Raw genomic sequence first — 21,482 nt, forward strand, 5'->3', positions numbered from 1 at the left:
TGTTCGAGGACCTTGAAAGGACGCAAGTAGCGAGGTGCAAACTTAGTGGACTCAACACGCAGCCTGATGTTACGGGCGGAGAGCCACACTAAGTCGCCAGGAGCAAAGGTCGGAGCGGGGCGCCGATGTGCATCGGCAGAGGACCTCATTCTCTCCTTGGAGGCCTGAATGGCATCCTGAGTGCGGTCCCAAATATCCCGTGCTTCCACAGACCAGTCTGCCACCCTGGAGTCGGCAGAAGACATGGGCATAGGCACAGGTACCCGCGGATGCTGACCATAGTTGAGGAGGAATGGGGTCTGTCCAGTGGAGTCGGCTACCGCATTGTTCAGCGCAAACTCTGCCCACGGTAGCAAGGATGCCCAATCATCCTGCCTGGCTGAGACAAAATGTCGCAGATATGTGACCAAGGTCTGATTGGCCCTCTCTACCAATCCATTCATCTCGGGATGATATGCGGAAGAGAGATTTAGCTCAATGCTGAGAAGACGACAAAGCTCTCTCTAGAACCGAGACGCAAACTGGAGACCCCGGTCACTGACAATTTTGTCTGGCACACCATGTAGGCGGAAGATGTGCTTTTTGAACAACGCTGCCAAGGCCCGTGCCGAGGGTAACCGTGGAAGCGGCACCAAATGCACCATTTTGGAAAAATGATCAGTGATAACCCAAATGATGGTACAGCCCCGAGACTTGGGCAAACCCACCACAAAGTCCATCCCGACCATCTCCCAGGGCCTGTCTGCCACCGGCAATGGATAGAGTAACCCAGCTGGCCGTTGTCGAGGAGACTTATTTTTGGCGCAGGAGACACACGCCTGAATATAATCCCTGAAATCACGGACCATATGTGGCCACTAGTACGTCCTCGCCAACAGCTCAGATGTCCTTTTTGTCCCAAAATGTCCACCCACCCTGGACGAATGAGCCCAAGAGAGAACCTTCGGTCGCAAACTAATGCATACAAAAGTCTTGCCCGGAGACACAGACTCTAGCGAAACTGGAGCTATGGTTCTCAGACTCTCAGTGGGGACAATAAGCCGAGGCTCCTCTTCCTCCTCCACAGATGGCACAGCGGAGCGAGAAAGAGCGTCGGCACGAATGTTCTTCTCCCCCGAAAGAAAATGGAGGGTGAAATGGAATCGGGAGAAGAACAAGGACCATCTAGCCTGGCGAGAATTTAACCTCTGGGCCATCTGCAGGTACACCAAATTTTTATGGTCTGTGAAGACTTGGAAAGGAAATCGAGCTCCCTCCAAGAGATGTCTCCACTCCGAGAAAGCCAACTTCATGACCAGCAACTCCCTGTCCCTGATGGAATAATTCCTCTCTGCTGGTGAGAAGGTCTTAGAAAAGAAGAAGCAAGGATGCTTCCGACCTTGAGCATCTTTTTGGAAGAGGACTGCTCCAGCACCAACAGATGAGGCATCCACCTCCATGATAAATGGTTTGTCTACATCGGGGCGATGTAGGATGGGAGCGCTAGCGAAGTGTGACTAAGTGTGACTTTATGGAATTAAAGGCATTGGAGACCTCCTCAGACCACAATTTGGGATTTGCTCCCTTCTTGGTAAGGGCAACCAAGGGAGCTACCAAAGTTGAGAAGTGTGGAATGAACTGTCGATAGTAGTTAATGAACCCCATAAAGCGCTGCACCGCTTTAAGAGAATGGGGTTCCTGCCAGTCCATCACAGCCTGTAGCTTGGCAGGATCCATAGCCAAACCCTGGGCAGAGATGATATAACCAAGAAATGGCAAGGACTCCTGCTCAAACACACACTTCTCTGTTATGACCCCAATGGCAGAGGGTCTCAGAAATAGTTTCTAAGTCTGTAAACACAAAAACCAGCTCATAGGGCAGTGGTAACTGATCTGACCATATATCTAATCCTAGCACCACAAATACCAGCAGCCGGGGAACGTGCCTACGTTGATTCTAGACGTCTCGCGCCAGCCGGAGAACTAATTAACTCTAGAAGGGAAAAGAAAGACCTTTCTTGCCTCCAGAGAAAAAACCCCAAAAGTTGGATACAAGCCCCCAACAAATAATAACGGTGAGGTAAGAGGAAAAGACAAACGTAAGGATGAGTTAGGTATTTAGCAAAGAGAGGCCCACTAGCTAATAGCAGAATATAGTAAGATAACTTATATGGTCAGCAAAAACCCTATCAAAAATATCCACGCTGGATATTCAAGAACCCCCGAACCGTCTAACGGCCCGGGGGGAGAACACCAGCCCCCTAGAGCTTCCAGCAAGGTCAGGAATCACATTTAGTACAAGCTGGACAAAAATGAGAGCAAGCAAATAACCCAAAAAACAAAGAAGCAGGACTTAGCTTAATTTTGCACGAACCAGGACCAGCAGATAGGAGCAAACAAAAAGGATCTGATTACAATGATGCCAGGCACTGGACTAAGGATCCAGGAGGTTTATATAGCAACACCCCTGGACTAACGACCCAGGTGGGTGCAAACTGAGGAAAGAAAATCCCAGAGTCATATCACTAATAACCACCAGAGGGAGCCAAGAAGTCTAATTCACAACACTTCTCCAACTTGGCGTAGAGGGAGTTTGCCCATAAGAGGTCAAAGACTTTGCGAACATCTCTCCGATGGGAGTCAATATCTGGAGAGTAGATGAGAATATCATCCAGATAGACTACGACCGAGGTGGTGAGCATATCCCGGAAGATGTCGTTCACAAAGTCTTGGAAAACTGGTGGGGCATTACAGAGCCCGAAGGGCATCACCAGATACTCATAGTGCCCATCCCTGGTGTTAAACGCCGTCTTCCATTCGTCCCCCTCACGGATGCGAATCAGGTTGTAAGCACCCCGCAGATCTAATTTTGTAAATACCCTTGCTCCCCGTAGCCTATCAAAAAGCTCAGATATCAGGGGTAATGGGTATTTGTTCTTAATGGTGATGGCGTTAAGACCCCTGTAATCAATACATGGACGCAGTTCTCCATTCTTCTTCTGAACAAAGAAGAACCCAGCCCCAGCAGGCGACACTGACTTCTTGATGAACCCTCTTGCCAAATTCTCTTTGATGTACTGAGACATAGCCTCCGTCTCCGGGAGAGATAACGGATAAACTCGACCCCGGGAGGCTCAGCACCAGGCAAGAGGTCAATAGGACAGTCATAGGGGCGGTGAGGCGGAAGGGTCTCTGCCGCCTTTTTGGAGAACACGTCCGCATGAGACCAGTATTGCTTGGGGAGAGAGGATAGATCTGCGGGTACCTCTGTAGTAGCAACCTGAACGCACTCCCTTTGACACCTACACTCACAAGACTCACCCCATCCCAAAATTCTGCCAGAGGACCACTCGATATGTGGAGAGTGGTACCGTAACCAAGGTATTCCCAACAGGACCTCATCAATTCCCTCAGGTATGACGAGCAGAGATATTGTCTCCTGATGGGATGGCGACATGGACAGAGTAAAAGGAATGGTCTCGTGAGTTATCTGTGAGGGAAGTGTTGACCCATTCACCACTCGTACCGTAACTGGTTGCGCTAGCATAACCAGGGGTATTGCGTGACGTTGGGCGAATGCGGAAGACATAAAATTGCCCTCCGCCCCAGAATCCACGCAGAGCTCTACTGAGTGGGAAGCTGAGCCAATAATAATTGTCCCCTTAAAGGACAATTTTGAGGCAAACGTCGCCGTATCTAGTGTACCTCCACCGACTACCACTAGAGGCTGACGTCTCCTCGACCGCTGGGAACATCTGGTGGCAAGATGTCCAGACTGCTGGCAAACATCACAGACCTTGGGTGCCCAAGGGGTCCGGGACTTAGAACCCGCTCGAGACACCTCCCTGGACTCATGTGACTCAGGAACCTGGACCGGAGATTCCAGAGGTTTGGCGAAGGCGGGAGCCAGCCGAAACCTCTGCTTACCCTGGGCTCGCTTTAACCTCCGCTCGTTAAAACGGAGGTCAATATGGGTAGAGACAGTTATTAACTCCTCCAGTGTGGCTGGAATCTCCCTAGTTTCCTTAACGTGATCAGCCAGCCCCCTCCAAAATATGGGAATAAGGGCTTTATCTGACCACTCCAACTCTGAAGCTAAAGTTCGGAAACGGATGGCAAATTGGCTGACCAAGGACTCACCCTGAGTTAATGCCAGCAGTTGGAGCGCCATATCATGGGTGACTTGAGGTCCTAGGAAAACCTGTTTCAGAGTGCTCAGAAACAACGGAGCACTCTGCACCACACGATCGTCACGCTCCCACAGCGGCGTAGCCCATTCCAACACCCTGTCCGACAAGAGGGACACAATAAATCCCACCTTAGCCCGCTCTGTGGGAAAACGTGCAGCCAGTAGCTCGAGGTGAATAGAGCACTGACTCACGAATCCCGTACAAGATCTGCTTTCTCCAGAAAATTTTTCTGGCAGCGGGAGGCGCGAAAATGTCGGAACAGGGGTGGCAGTGGACAAGGTTGCTGCAGCCACGATAGCAGCCTGTACAGCAACTGCGGAAATATCCACAGCTGAGGTTGAGCTCTCGAGCCGCCAACCTACCCTCCAGCTGCTGGATATACCGCAAAGATTGCTGTATGTCCACCATTTACTAGCCAGACCCTGGCGCTAGTATTATGTTAGGGCTAGCGGAACGCACCAAATGAATATATAGATTTTATTATGATAGATGCGTTTTCAGCCCGGGGTCCACCGTGCAGGAGAACCTGCTGCTAGCAAATAGCGGAACTAAATGACGGTGTTAGCTAACTCTGTTACTTCACAGAGCAGCCGTGAACTCAAAGCACTGCGCCCTGTTAGACTCCACAGAGGCACAGGCTAACTGCCTAAACAAGAGCAGTCAGTGGTCATGCATGCACACGAAACTCCTCGCCGGAGATGCCAGCATTCTAAGGGCTTATTTCGGCCAGGTCCCTGAATACCCAAGCATACAAACTCCTCGCCGGAGGTGCCAGCATTCTAGGGGCTTATTTCAGCCGGGTCCCTGAACACACTCATACAAGACCACATTGGCGCAAAGTACATAAATAAAGAGCAATACTAGCGCATGGCCGTGCGGCCATGTGAGCCTTAAATAGTTGCAGCACGTACAGGACCTTCCTGGAAGGACCAATGAGAGGCTGCCACACAGCGTGAGCACCTACAGGACCTTAGCTGCAGTGTCTGATCATGTGACCCTCGATCTCCACTGAGAGATCTTACTCTGGGCATGCTCAGAACGAGAAAAGCAGGACTTAGTCCCAGAAGCTTCTGCTCGCCGCTGCCCAGCACTGACTTCAATGGCAGAAGCAGGAAAAGCAGCAGTAACTCTCTGTACAGAGTCAGACTGAGCGAGACGCTGGGACCGAGTTCTCCGCTGAGCAGACTCCACTGCGGCAGGAGAAGAATGGGAGACTGCAGCGGAGATGGCCCGAGATTCCCCCTGTGCAGAGACAGGAACTCGACCCCTAACATTCTGCACCCCATCTTGACTGGAAAAAAAAAACAGAAATGTGATGAGCAGTGCCTGGTTTTGTCCACGCATACCACTTCGAATTATCACCAAAAAGGTCTATCTTCAACTCATCAGACCAGAGAATCTTACTTCTCATAGCGGGCTTTCCTATGTCTTGCACTGAGGAGAGGCTTTTGTCGGGCCACTCTGCCATAAAGGCCCGACTGGTGGAGGGCTGCAGTGATAGTTGACTTTGTGGAACTTTCTCCCATCTCCCTACTTCATCTCTGGAGCACAGCCACAGTGATCTTGGACTTCTTCTTTACCTCTCTCACCAAGGCTCTTCTCCCACGATTTCTCAGTTTGGCTGAGCGGCCATGTCTAGGAAGACTTCTAGTGGGCCCAAACTTCTTTCATTTAAGGATTATGCAGGCCACTGTGCTCTTAGTACTGCAGAAATTCTGTGAAAACAATTAACGTTTTTGAATTTACCAAATGGCTGCAATGAAACAAAGAGTGAAAAATTTAAAGGGGTCTGAATACTTTCCATACCCACTGTAAATTTGCACTGATACATGGCACAATATGCTTGTCAGCATTTACTATACTTCTGGCATTCCGTTTATGAACCAGGAAGTTCAGCCTGAGCAATTCTATAGATCCCAACCAGATAATCTGATGATACACTACACAATTACATTCGGAATTGTACTCAAATAACCTGAATGAAATATACAGGTGCTTCTCACAAAATTAGAATATCATCAAAAAGTTAATGTATTTCAGTTCTTCAATACAAAAAGTGAAACTCATATATTATATAGAGTCATTATAACCAGAGTGATCTATTTCAAGTGTTTATTTCTGTTAACCCCTTTACCCCCAAGGGTGGTTTGCACGTTAATGACCAGGCCAATTTTTACAATTCTGACCACTGTCCCTTTATGAGGTTATCACACTGGAATGCTTCAACGGATCCTGATGATTCTGACTTGTTTTCTCATGACATATTGTACTTCATGATAGTGGTAAAATTCCTGCGTTTATTTGTGAAAAAAATGGAAATTTGGCAAAAATTTTGAAAATTTCACAATTTTCCAAATTTGAATTTTTATGGCCTTAAATCACAGAGATATGTCACCAATATACTTAATAAGTAACATTTCCCACATGTCTACTTTACATCAGCACAATTTGGGAACCAAAATTTTTTTTTGTTAGGGAGTTATAAGGGTTAAAAGTTGACCAGCAATTTCTCATTTTTACAACACCATTTTTTTTTAGGGACCACATCACATTTAAAGTCATTTTGAGCGGTCTGTATGATAGAAAATACTCAAGTGTGACACCATTCTAAAAACTGCACCCCTCACGTTGCTCAAAACCACATTCAAGAAGTTTATTAACCCTTCAGGTGTTTCACAGGAATTTTTGGAATGTTTAAAAAAAATGAACATTTATCTTTTTTTCGCAAAAAATTTACTTCAGCTCCAATTTGTTTTATTTTACCAAGGGTAACAGGAGAAAATGGACCCCAAAGTTGTTGTACAATTTGTCCTGAGTACGCTGATAACCCATATGTGGGGGTAAACCAATGTTTGGGCGCACGGCAGAGCTCAGAAGGGAAGGAGCGCCATTTGACTTTTCAATGCAAAATTGGAATTGAGATGGGACGCCATGTTGCGTTTGGAGAGCCACTAATGTGCCTAAACATTGAAACCCCCCACAAGTGACACCATTTTGGAAAGTAGACCCCCTAAGGAACTTATCTAGATGTGTGGTGAGCATTTTGACCCACCAAGTGCTTCACAGAAGTTTATAATGTAGAGCTGTAAAAATAAATAAAAAATCATATTTTTTCGCAAAAATTATTTTTTCACCCCCAATTTTTTATTTTTCCAAAGGTAACAGAAGAAATTGGACCCTAAAAGTTGTTGTGCAATTTGTCCTGAGTACGCTGATACCCCATATGTGGAAATAAATAGAAATTATTTTTCCCTAACTAAGGGGGTGATGAAGGGGAGGTTTGATTTACTTTTATAGTGGGTTTTTTTGATTGGCAGCTGTCACACTCTAAAAACGCTTTTTATTGCAAAAAATAGTTTTTGCGTCTCCACATTTTGAGAGCTATAATTTTTCCATATTTTGGTCCACAGAGTCATGTGAGGTCTTGTTTTTTGCAGGACGAGTTGACGTTTTTATTGGTACCATTTTCGGGCACATGAAATTTTTTGATCGCTTTTATTCTGATTTTTGTGAGGCAGAATCACCAAAAACCAGCTAATCATGAATTTCTTTTGGGGGGGGGCGTTTGTACCGTTCTGCGTTTGGTAAAATTGATAAAGCAGTTTTATTGTTTGGGTCAGTATGATTACAGCGATACCTCATTTATATCTTTTTTTATGATTTGGCGCTTTTATACGATAAAAACTATTTTATATAAAAAATAATTATATTTGCATCGCTTTATTCTGAGGACTATAACTTTTTTATTTTTTTGCTGCTGATGCTGTATAGCGGCTAGTTTTTTGCAGGACAAGATGACGTTTTCAGCAGGACCATGGTTATTTATATCCGTCTTTTTGATCATGTGTTATTCCACTTTTTCTTCGGCAGTATGATAATAAAACTTTGTTTTTTACCTCTTTTTTTTTTTTTACGGTGTTCACTGAAGGGGTTAATGTTATGGTTCTCAATGGCAAGAGAACATAGCCCAGCATACATAGGAACTAGCTCTTGGAAGGATGGAAACTTAAACTGACCATGAACTAAACCTGCCGCACAACTAACAGTAGCCGGGTAGCGTAGCCTGCGTTTTATCCCTAGACGCCCAACGCCGGCCGGAGGACTAACTAATCCTGGCAGAGGAAAATATAGTCCTGGCTCACCTCTAGAGAAATTTCCCCAAAAGGCAGACAGAGGCCCCCACATATATTGGCGGTGATTAAAGATGAAAATGACAAACGTAGTATGAAAATAGGTTTAGCAAAATCGAGGTCCGCTTACTAGATAGCAGGAAGACAGAAAGGGTACTTTCATGGTCAGCTGAAAACCCTATCAATACACCATCCTGAAATTACTTTAAGACTCTAGTATTAACTCATAACATCAGAGTGGCAATTTCAGATCACAAGAGCTTTCCAGACACAGAAACGAAACTGCAGCTGTGAACTGGAACAAAATGCAAAAAACAAACAAGGACAAAAGTCCGACTTAGCTGGAAGTTGTCTGGTAGCAGGAACATGCACAGAAAGGCTTCTGATTACAATGTTGACCGGCATGGAAGTGACAGAGGAGCAAGGTTAAATAGCGACTCCCACATCCTGATGGGAACAGGTGAACAGAGAGGATGATGCACACAAGTTCAATTCCACCAGTGGCCACCGGGGGAGCCCAAAATCCAATTTCACAACAGTACCCCCCCCTCAAGGAGGGGGCACCGAACCCTCACCAGAACCACCAGGGCGATCAGGATGAGCCCTATGAAAGGCACGGACCAGATCGGAGGCATGAACATCAGAGGCAGTCACCCAAGAATTATCCTCCTGACCGTATCCCTTCCATTTGACCAGATACTGGAGTTTCCGTCTGGAAACACGGGAGTCCAAGATTTTTTCCACAACGTACTCCAACTCGCCCTCAACCAACACCGGAGCAGGAGGCTCAACGGAAGGCACAACCGGTACCTCATACCTGCGCAACAATGACCGATGAAAAACATTATGAATAGAAAAAGATGCAGGGAGGTCCAAACGGAAGGACACAGGGTTAAGAATCTCCAATATCTTGTACGGGCCGATGAACCGAGGCTTAAACTTAGGAGAAGAAACCCTCATAGGGACAAAACGAGAAGACAACCACACCAAGTCCCCGACACAAAGCCGAGGACCAACCCGACGCCGGCGGTTGGCAAAAAGCTGAGTCTTCTCCTGGGACAACTTCAAATTGTCCACCACCTGCCCCCAAATCTGATGCAACCTCTCCACCACAGCATCCACTCCAGGACAATCCGAAGATTCCATCTGACCGGAGGAAAATCGAGGATGAAACCCCGAATTACAGAAAAAAGGAGACACCAAGGTGGCAGAGCTGGCCCGATTATTGAGGGCAAACTCCGCTAAAGGCAAAAAAGCAACCCAATCATCCTGATCTGCAGACACAAAACACCTCAAATATGTCTCCAAAGTCTGATTCGTCCGCTCGGTCTGGCCATTAGTCTGAGGATGGAAAGCAGACGAGAAAGACAAATCTATGCCCATCCTAGCACAGAATGCCCGCCAAAATCTAGACACGAATTGGGTTCCTCTGTCAGAAACGATATTCTCCGGAATACCATGCAAACGAACCACATTTTGAAAAAACAGAGGAACCAACTCGGAAGAAGAAGGCAACTTAGGCAGGGGAACCAAATGGACCATCTTAGAGAAACGGTCACACACCACCCAGATGACAGACATCTTCTGAGAAACAGGAAGATCCGAAATAAAATCCATCGAGATGTGCGTCCAAGGCCTCTTCGGGATAGGCAAGGGCAACAACAATCCACTAGCCCGAGAACAACAAGGCTTGGCCCGAGCACAAACGTCACAAGACTGCACAAAGCCTCGTACATCTCGTGACAGGGAAGGCCACCAGAAGGACCTTGCCACCAAATCCCTGGTACCAAAGATTCCAGGATGACCTGCCAACGCAGAAGAATGAACCTCAGAAATGACTTTACTGGTCCAATCATCAGGAACAAACAGTCTACCAGGTGGGCAACGATCAGGTCTATCCGCCTGAAAATCCTGCAAGGCCCGCCGCAGGTCTGGAGAAACGGCAGACAATATCACTCCATCCTTAAGGATACCTGTAGGTTCAGAATTACCAGGGGAGTCAGGCTCAAAACTCCTAGAAAGGGCATCCGCCTTAACATTCTTAGAACCCGGTAGGTATGACACCACAAAATTAAACCGAGAGAAAAACAACGACCAGCGCGCCTGTCTAGGATTCAGGCGTCTGGCGGACTCAAGATAAATTAAATTTTTGTGGTCGGTCAATACCACCACCTGATGTCTAGCCCCCTCAAGCCAATGACGCCACTCCTCAAAAGCCCACTTCATGGCCAAAAGCTCTCGATTCCCAATATCATAATTCCGCTCGGCGGGCGAAAATTTACGAGAAAAAAAAGCACAAGGTTTCATCACGGAGCAGTCGGAACTTCTTTGTGACAAAACCGCCCCAGCTCCGATTTCAGAAGCGTCGACCTCAACCTGAAAAGGAAGAGCAACTGGCTGACGCAACACAGGGGCGGAAGAAAAGCGGCGCTTAAGCTCCCGAAAGGCCTCCACAGCAGCAGGGGACCAATCAGCAACATCAGCACCCTTCTTAGTCAAATCAGTCAATGGTTTAACAACATCAGAAAAACCAGCAATAAATCGACGATAAAAGTTAGCAAAGTCCAAAAATTTCTGAAGACTCTTAAGAGAAGAGGGTTGCGTCCAATCACAAATAGCCCGAACCTTGACAGGATCCATCTCGATGGAAGAGGGGGAAAAAATGTATCCCAAGAAGGAAATCTTTTGAACCCCAAAAACGCACTTAGAACCCTTCACACACAAGGAATTAGACCGCAAAACCTGAAAAACCCTCCTGACCTGCTGGACATGAGAGTCCCAGTCATCCGAAAAAATCAGAATATCATCCAGATACACGATCATAAATTTATCCAAATAATCACGGAAAATGTCATGCATAAAGGACTGAAAGACTGAAGGGGCATTTGAAAGGCCAAAAGGCATCACCAAATACTCAAAGTGGCCCTCGGGCGTATTAAATGCGGTTTTCCACTCATCCCCCTGCTTAATTCGCACCAAATTATACGCCCCACGGAGATCTATCTTAGAGAACCACTTGGCCCCCTTTATGCGAGCAAACAAATCAGTCAGCAGTGGCAACGGATATTGATATTTAACCGTGATTTTATTCAAAAGCCGATAATCAATACACGGCCTCAAAGAGCCATCTTTCTTAGACACAAAGAAAAAACCGGCTCCTAAGGGAGATGACGAAGGACGAATATGTCCCTTTTCCAAGGACTCCTTTATATATTCTCGCATAGCAGCATGTTCAGGCACAGACAGATTAAATAAACGACCCTTAGGGTATTTACTACCCGGAATCAAATCTATGGCACAATCGCACTCCCGGTGCGGAGGTAATGAACCAAGCTTAGGTTCTTCAAAAACGTCACGATAGTCAGACAAGAATTCAGGAATCTCAGAGGGAATAGATGACGAAATGGAAACCAAAGGTACGTCCCCATGCATCCCCTTACATCCCCAGCTTAACACAGACATAGCGTTCCAGTCGAGGACTGGGTTATGAGATTGCAGCCATGGCAATCCAAGCACCAACACATCATGTAGATTATACAGCACAAGAAAGCGAATAATCTCCTGATGATCCGGATTAATTCGCATAGTTACTTGTGTCCAGTATTGTGGTTTATTACTAGCCAATGGGGTGGAGTCAATCCCCTTCAGAGGTATAGGAGTTTCAAGAGGCTCTAAATCATACCCACAGCGTTTGGCAAAGGACCAATCCATAAGACTCAAAGCGGCGCCAGAGTCGACATAGGCATCCGCGGTAATAGATGATAAAGAACAAATCAGGGTCACAGATAGAATAAACTTAGACTGAAAAGTGCCAATTGAAACTGACTTATCAAGCTTCTTAGTACGCTTAGAGCATGCTGATATAACATGAGTTGAATCACCACAATAAAAGCACAACCCATTTTTTCGTCTAAAATTCTGCCGTTCGCTTCTGGACAGAATTCTATCACATTGCATATTCTCTGGCGTCTTCTCAGTAGACACCGCCAAATGGTGCACAGGTTTGCGCTCCCGCAGACGTCTATCGATCTGGATAGCCATTGTCATGGACTCATTAGACCCGCAGGCACAGGGAACCCCACCATAACATCCTTAACGGCATCAGAGAGACCCTCTCTGAAATTCGCCGCCAGGGCGCACTCATTCCACTGAGTAAGCACAGACCATTTACGGAATTTTTGGCAGTATATTTCAACTTCATCTTGCCCCTGAGATAGGGACATCAAGGCTTTTTCCGCCTGAAGCTCTAAATGAGGTTCCTCATAAAGCAACCCCAAGGCCAGAAAAAACGCATCCACATTGAGCAACGCAGGATCCCCTGGAGCCAATGCAAAAGCCCAATCTTGAGGGTCGCCCCGGAGCAAGGAAATCACAATCCTGACCTGCTGAGCAGGATCTCCAGCAGAGCGAGATTTCAGGGACAAAAACAACTTGCAATTATTTTTGAAATTTTGAAAGCAAGATCTATTCCCTGAGAAAAATTCAGGCAAAGGAATTCTAGGTTCAGATATAGGAACATGAACAACAAAATCTTGTAAATTTTGAACTTTCGTGGTGAGATTATTCAAACCTGCAGCTAAACTCTGAATATCCATTTTAAACAGGTGAACACAGAGCCATTCCAGGATTAGAAGGAGAGAGAGAGAGGAAGGCTGCAATATAGGCAGACTTGCAAGTGATTCAATTGAAAGCACACTCAGAACTGAAGGAAAAAAAAAAAAAAAAAATTTTTCAGCAGACTTCTTTTTTCTCTCCTTTCTCTGCCAATTAATTTAACCCTTTGTGGGCCGGTCAAACTGTTATGGTTCTCAATGGCAAGAGAACATAGCCCAGCATACATAGGAACTAGCTCTTGGAAGGATGGAAACTTAAACTGACCATGAACTAAACCTGCCGCACAACTAACAGTAGCCGGGTAGCGTAGCCTGCGTTTTATCCCTAGACGCCCAACGCCGGCCAGAGGACTAACTAATCCTGGCAGAGGAAAATATAGTCCTGGCTCACCTCTAGAGAAATTTCCCCAAAAGGCAGACAGAGGCCCCCACATATATTGGCGGTGATTAAAGATGAAAATGACAAACGTAGTATGAAAATAGGTTTAGCAAAATCGAGGTCCGCTTACTAGATAGCAGGAAGACAGAAAGGGTACTTTCATGGTCAGCTGAAAACCCTATCAATACACCATCCTGAAATTACTTTAAGACTCTAGTATTAACTCATAACATCAGAGTGGCAATTTCAGATCACAAGAGCTTTCCAGACACAGAAACGAAACTGCAGCTGTGAACTGGAACAAAATGCAAAAAACAAACAAGGACAAAAGTCCGACTTAGCTGGAAGTTGTCTGGTAGCAGGAACATGCACAGAAAGGCTTCTGATTACAATGTTGACCGGCATGGAAGTGACAGAGGAGCAAGGTTAAATAGCGACTCCCACATCCTGATGGGAACAGGTGAACAGAGAGGATGATGCACACAAGTTCAATTCCACCAGTGGCCACCGGGGGAGCCCAAAATCCAATTTCACAACAGGTTAACTAGTGGGACAGTGTTATAGGTCGGGTTGTTAACGGAAGCGGCGATACTAAATATGTGTACTTTTATTGTTTATTTTTATATACCGTAGATAAAGAAATGTATTTATTGAAACAATTTTTTTTCTTTATTTAGGAATTTATTTATTTTATGTCATCGTGTCAGATCACTGATCTGACACTTTGCAATGCACTGTGTCAGATCAACGATCTGACAGGCACTGCAGGGAGGCTTGCTGGCGCCTGCTCTGAGCAGGCGCTTACAAGCCACCTCCCTGCAGGACTTGGAAGGAGCCCCGTGGCCATTTTGGATCCGGGGCCTGCAGGGAGGAGACACTCGGTACAATGTGATCACATCACGTTGTACCGAGGGTCTCAGGGAAGCACGCAGGGAGCCCCCTCCTTGCGCGATGCTTCCCTATGTCGCCGGAATGCTGCGATCATGTTAGATCGTAGTGTTACGGGGTTAATGTGCCAGGAGCAGTCCGTGACTGCTCCTGGCACATAGTGCTGGATGTCAGCTGCGATAGTCAGCTGACACCCGGCTGTGATTGGCCGCGCTCCCCCCGTGAGCGCGGCTGATCACGTTAGACGTACTATCCCGTCGGTGGTCATACGGGCCCATACCACCTCGACAGGATAGTACATCTAATGCCAGAAAGGGTTTAATTTTGATGATTATGGCTTTCAGCCAATGAAAAACCAAAATCATTATCTCAGTAAATTAGAATACATTATAACACCAGCTTGAAAAATTATTTTAAAATCTGAAATGTTGGCCTACTGAAATGTATGTTTAGTAAATGCACTCAATACTTGGTCGGAGTTCGTTTTGCATCAATTACTGCATCAATGTGGCGTGGCATGGAGGCAATCAGACTGTGGCAATGCTGAGGTGTTATGGAAGCCCAGGTTGCTTTGATAGCAGCCTTCAGCTCGTCTGCATTGTTGGGTCTGGTGTCTCTCATCTTCCTCTTGACAATACCCCATGGATTCTCTATGGGGTTAAGGTCAGACAAGTTTGCTGGCCAATCAAGCACAGTGTTACTATTGTTTTTAAACCAGATATTAGTACTTTTGGCAGTGTGGAGAGGTGCCAAGTTGTGCTGGAGAATGAAATTTCCATCTCCAAAAAGCTTGTCGGCAGAGGGAAGCATGAAGTGCTCTAAAATTTCCTGGTAGATTGATGTGCTGACTTTGGTCTTGATAAAGCATAGTGGACCTACACCAGCAGATGACATGGCTCCCCAAACCATTACTGATTCTGAAAATTTTACACTAGACCTCAAGCAGCTTGGATTGTGGCTTCTCCACTCTTCCTCCAGACTCTGGGACCTTGCTTTCCAAATGAAATGCAAAATTTGCTTTCATCTGAAAACAACACCTTGGACCATTGAGCAACGGTCCAGTTCTTTTTCTCCTTGGCCCAGGTAAAACGCTTCTGGCATTGTCTATTGGTCATTAGTGGCTTGACACAAAGAATGCGACACCTCTAGCCCAATGTCCTGGATATGTTTGTTTGTTGTGACTCTTGAAGCAATGAGTCCAGCAGCAGTCCACTCCTTGTGAATCTCCCCCTAATTTATGAATGGCCATTTCTTAGCAATCCTTTCAAGGCTGCAGTTATCCCGGTTGCTTGTGCACCTTTTTCGACCACACTTTTTCCTTCCAATCAACTTTCCATTAAAATGCTTGGATACAGCACTCTGTGAACAGCCAGCTTCTTTAGCAATGACCGTTTGTGGATTACCCTCCTGTAGCGTGTAGAGTGTCAATGGACATCTGTCAAGTCAGCAGTCTTCCCCATGATTGTGTAACTTAATGAAACAGACTATAGGACCTTTTTAAACGCTAAGGAAGCCTTTGCAGGTGTTTTTTGTTAATTATTCTAATTTACTGAGATAATAACTTTTGGGTTTTCATTGGCTGTAAGCCATAATCATCAACATAAACAGAAGTAAACACTTGAAATAGATCACTCTGTATGTAATGACTCTATATAATATATGAGTTTCACTTTTTGTATTGAAGAACTGAAATAAATTAACTTTTTGATTATATTCTAATTTTGTGAGAAGCACCCGTACATTTGCTCTGATACATAGTAATATATGTTTGCCAGTTTTCTCCTGGCATTCTGTTCATGAAAACTCCCCACCTAATGAAATTTTAATACTGGAAAAAAAATAAAATTGTATACAGTTATGGATAGCAAAACTTTGCTTAGTCTTTACTATACTTCTGACATTTAGTTCGTCAACCAGGAAGCCTAGGCTGAGCATTGCTATAAATGTTTTATTCTTACATTTGTAATACATAGCATTTTTCTGCTGCTCAGAGCTATAATTATCACTGGCCTCCGGAACAGAAAGAGGCAGTGTAACTGCCTGTCATTTGTCAGCGGAGTGTCGCTGCAGCAAGTGGAAGCTCTCACTGCAGAGCGGGCTGTCATTATGTGTATCACGCAGAAGCAGTCCAGAACAGACACAGAGCTATAACAAAGTGAGCTCTCAATCTCCGGACTGACAAGTGGAAGGAGGGGCAGTACAACAAAGCTGGCAGCACTGTGAGAGGAGAAAAGATGATAGAAGGGTTTACAATGTGACACAGCTAAACTCAGTTGTGCTGCCCTTCCTTCCACCTCGACCTTATCTGAAAGGTGTGAGTCATCTGTGCTCTATATACCTAACACTATCTAATCATGCAGGAGGTTAGACCAGGAGATTAGAGCTGTGTCATTACATTTCACACAGTGAAAAAACTGAGATATTGGGGGGATTGTTCTCTCTCTAGTATGTTGCATGTCCCTGCATATGATTGTGCAACTCATACAGGCAGAAGAAGTACAGCATAAAACTGGGCACAGCAGACAAAATTGGCATCAAATCTATTAATTTGAGCTGTATGCAATATTTTTCAGCCATTGAAATTAATGGGAAAAAAGTGCAAGTAGAAGCGTATCAAAAACATTCGCAAAAGGGCAGCAAAAACATGAATATTTTAAGAAGTCTTTTTTCTGCCAGCACTCTAATTTTTAAAGCTTGAAAATCTGCAGCAAATACAAAACGTGTGCAGATATGCTTAACTCGTATGTTGCCTGGATTTCACAGTGGGCAGAAATTATGGAAATACTACAGTATGTCAGGTCTATTACTTCTGTCAAACTGTTCTACTAAATCTTTAATACACATTTTTTCCATAAATCAGTTGTACAAGAGATCATAAGAAACTTAGTAAAATGTTTAGTCTCAAGTTGGGTTTCATAGGAGACCGTGATAATACCTGTATATTTGCTGATTGCTGGGAGATGGGCGCTAATGCTTCAGTGACAATTTAGAGCAACGGTATAGTTGCGCTGCTGACCCAAATTGCGTGCTGACCCAAATTGTGCAGCTTTGCCTCTGCGCAGTGGCTTCGAAACTTGCCCAGACTTGCAGGTAACATTGCACTCCAGCAAACTTGGCGAGCTTCAGAGCAAAGCTTATATCGGATGCAGTCTATGCTACTTGATCAAACTACGAGTAATTAGCATCATGTATTATATTCATTGTCCCGCTTTTCAGAAAACACATTACACACATTACCTTCATTTACGGTATGTTAATTTTCCCATTTAACCCCTTTGTAACTTCATAACCCATAATTTAATCAATAATTATGTTCCATTTCTTTTTAATAACCTCTTTATAACATATAATATGTATGTAAATAGCTTCATATATAGATTTGTTATTACAACACATACTACACTAAGTAGCTGTCACTGTAAAATAATTGTATGAGAATTGCAGCAATAAATGAAGTTAAAGCATGTTTTATTAATGCGGTAAATGTTGATTTTGCTTTTTTTAATCTTTTCACAATCTTCACTTTTAAGGAGAGAACAATGATCCATTTCTGAGTACATCAGGTAACATTGAACCATCCATATATAATTTGGTGGTGGCATTATTTCTCTAATGGCAAATCAACTATAAATGTATAATCACCAAAATAATCTACTATAATGTACAAATATAAGCGGCAGCCTTTATTCTGTGGATGTGTTCATTCAGTGATGATGTGAAATTTGAACTGATGTTCACTTATTTTAATTCAATCAAGATGTTACTCTTCTAATATAAAAAGGGGGATTTTTGATTATTTAATTGAATAATATATATAATTAGGATCTCAGGTTGTGGGTTGTAATAATAATCTAGGTAGGTTAACAATGCAACTATTTTTATATCTTACATCCATGGTCTTACAGCGATTTCAGGTGGATGGTCACAATGCAATATCCCCAGTCCACAAGATCACATCATGGGGCCTATAGTTCCACTGCTTGTGTACCAGGTGATACTGTTTCCCAACTTTTGGTTGGCCCACAGCTTTTGTATCTCCCGCCAGTATAGTCTGTAGTCACAGTCCATGCTCCATACCATGACTGGTATGGCTGGTAAGAACAGTCCTTAAGATAGTTCCTCACATCCAGACGATAGGTATCACAAACGTAGCACATATATCAAGCTCCAGCTGGCAACAAAAGTTCTTAAGATAGTTCCTCACATCCAGACAATAGATACCACAACCGTAGCACATGAATCAAGCTCCAGCCAGTAAGCCATCTCCAATCTCCATATCCCATCCATACAGGGGCACCAGGACCTCACCAACAGATCCTCACCCCTCAGCATAACTGCACTAACTGACTCACTAAACATGTGGCTTATTGTTCTCCCTTTCCTGGGATGAGCCGACTGGATAGGCAGAAGTGTTCACACCCGCCCCCTTAAACATTTGCTTTTAGCTCAAAGAATGAAGAATGTTCCAAAAGCCCAGTCTACAGCCCGTCTGCAAGGTTGTGTATTAGAGATGAGCCCTGCAGAGAGGAACAAAGACACCCATGACTGCATATTGCAGTTGAAACGCGTCGACTGGGTCATGTCGACCATGTAAATTTTTGTTTTGTATGCACTATATTTTCTATTGAAAAAGAAAAGGAAAATCCAGTCCTGTCGAGCTGGACTCCGATTTTTTCTATAGGCTTTATATATACATGAGATCCAACCCACATGTCTTCCTCTGCTTACTGTCGCTGAATGGAAACATTGATTTGTGAGGCTAAACACTTTTCAAGAGAGATTTGTGCACCTTAAACTGACAAGCAAACAAATCTCTAATAAACTCAAGAATAAGATCGACATACTGATGCTCGGTGCTGGAAAAAGTTTGTGACCAGTACAACCCCATTAAATAACAGCTTTATTATACTACTGGATACCTTCATATGGCAGGAAAACGCTACGCACTAAGTCTCAAGGGAGACACAGAGATGTGTCTCCCTTGACAATCCAGTTTTTATGGGAAGGGTCTGTATTCTATCACTTCCCAGAGACTTTAATAGTCAATAGTAATAAATGTAAAAAAGAAATATAGTGATAAAATATCATTATCTGTCTAAAAGAGTAGTGGCCATGTATGCCCCCTTCTGTTCTCATAGACTAATAGAATAGAACAGAGGTCAAACAAATGCACTACAACTCCATTCACACAGAGGACTTGAATTTGTCCCCCCTACTCTCATGAATGGTCCCACTGTTTGGATTTCCAGAAATCATAAATGTATTACTTATTCTATGGATATGTGTATGTTGTTTATGGAGAAACCAATTTGATTAAATAAAAATATACTAAAATAAATTTTTTAATGATTATGATACATAATAAAATCCCCAACACTAGAATTTTCACCTTCCATGTGTTATTTTTGAAACCTCCAGCAAAATGACAATAATAAAAATAGTATAAATTAATACACATCCATGGAGAATTTCAGTATGTTTTCTACCTAAAAAATAATTACTTGTATTTGACTATTAAGTGTAATATGTATGGATGTAGCCTATCCTGTAACAGTACACGGCAAGCAACTCTACTCGAAGAGTGAGACAACAAGGGCGGCTGGTAGGACATAACCAAAACCTGGCCCCATTCGTGCAGCCATTGGCATCGGCAGGCAGATTTTCAGTTGTGTGCGACCAGCTCCCTATGTGTAACCACATCTCCTAACAAAACATAGCACCCAGGGTGTTATAACTTTATGGTGGTTAGTTAGCCTAAAGTGGTTTTCGACATAACACAATGTTAGGGTTGGCGGATTGCACTAAATAAAAAAAAAATAAAGTGCAATCACAACCCGGGGTCCACTGTGCAGAGATGTATAGCTGCTGCTAATGTGAACAATGACGGAACAAAACAGCAAGCGTTACCTTAACCACACTGTGTTAACTCCACACAGTATGAACAGGACGCAGAATACCTAGCTCTGTTAACTTCACAGAGAGGTAGAGCTCCGAGTTTGCTAAGTATTGTACCCTGTTAAACTTCACAGGGAAGATAGCACGTGGAGAGAGCTTGCTCTGCATCTAAACTGTGCCAATCGCACACATGAATGAAGCAACTGCTAAGCCAAGAGAAAGAACTCATATGACGCTAGGTACAAAACCCTGTAGCCTTTGTAGAGAAGTATAGCATAAGGGTTGAGCTTGCTCTGTAACTGAACTGTGCTATCCGCACACGTGAACGATACAGATTCTAAGCCAAGCAGCTAGTTACCCCAATCCAGAAAGCTACCGAACCTGTACCTGACTGGCACCCAAACCATGTAGCAGACTAGAGACTCAGGCATTGAGCCAAAGGTACGAAACCACATAAGTGTGCAACCTGCCTGCCAACGTGTACAAACTCTGTGGGTAGAAGGACACACACAAATGTGCAGAGTGGTAGAGAATCCGCCCACACACACCAAACAAGAAAGATACTAGCGTGCGCCGCTGAGAACCTTTTAAAAGCAAGACTCCACCCCAAACACTCACACCCAGCCGGCCATGACATCACCCGCGGGCCAATCCGGAGCCACCACATCACCAGAGCAGTTAACGTCTGACCACCAATGAGAAGACGCCACATCATGGATATGCTCATTAAGGTGATATCTGGACTTAGACTCCATAGCGCAAGGCTGCACCTGAATATCACTAGTTACCATAGACTTGACTGGAGAGCTAGCAGTAACCAAATGTATACCATGACCCTGAGCAAGACGCTGGGACCGACGTCTGCACTGAACAGCAAACCCAGCGGCCCGACCAGAATGGGAGACTACAGCACCAGGTGATGCTTGGGAGAATCCCAACACCTAACACACAACTTAAAATGGGCATTCCTCTATTTTGCTAAAGCTAGAGTCTTTCGCAAAGAATTAAATCATCTTGGAATAAGAGAGACATCCAAAAAAGCCTGTGTTCTGTCTACTAAATGCTGGGGGATTTTTCCTCCACATACCACTCAGACAATCTGGAACTCTTCACTGGCAATGAATTTCTCATGTGTACAGGAGTCTTTTGTTTGCATTACACCCAGGCTGACAAAATGCTATATAGTGGCTAGACTTTCCTATAGCATGTGTCCAACAAGAATGGCTGGAGAGCTGTGAAATATGTAGGAAGCTGATACAGGAAAAGGGATATTGTAGATTGTTTATTTTGAGTCCAAGGTTATGTTATATATATATATATATATATATATATATATATATATATATATATATATATATGTGTGTTTGTAAAAAGCTGGATGCTCATGTGCAGATGAGTGTGGTCATGG

At 44.3% G+C, this 21,482-nt stretch overlaps 1 protein-coding gene across 1 annotated transcript in view; it reads left to right on the forward strand.

The window, feature by feature from the left end:
• The window catches only part of LOC143816293 (P2X purinoceptor 1-like), a 207,433-nt gene that overhangs the window by 74,430 nt on the left and 111,521 nt on the right, over positions 1–21,482 (forward strand). The window contains exon 5 of the mRNA XM_077296495.1: positions 17,710–17,742. Coding sequence (XP_077152610.1) covers positions 17,710–17,742 — 33 coding nt within the window. The remainder of the gene's footprint in view (positions 1–17,709; positions 17,743–21,482) is intronic.

This window comes from Ranitomeya variabilis, chromosome 3, assembly GCF_051348905.1.
Source record: "Ranitomeya variabilis isolate aRanVar5 chromosome 3, aRanVar5.hap1, whole genome shotgun sequence".
Classification (NCBI taxonomy): domain Eukaryota; kingdom Metazoa; phylum Chordata; class Amphibia; order Anura; family Dendrobatidae; genus Ranitomeya; species Ranitomeya variabilis.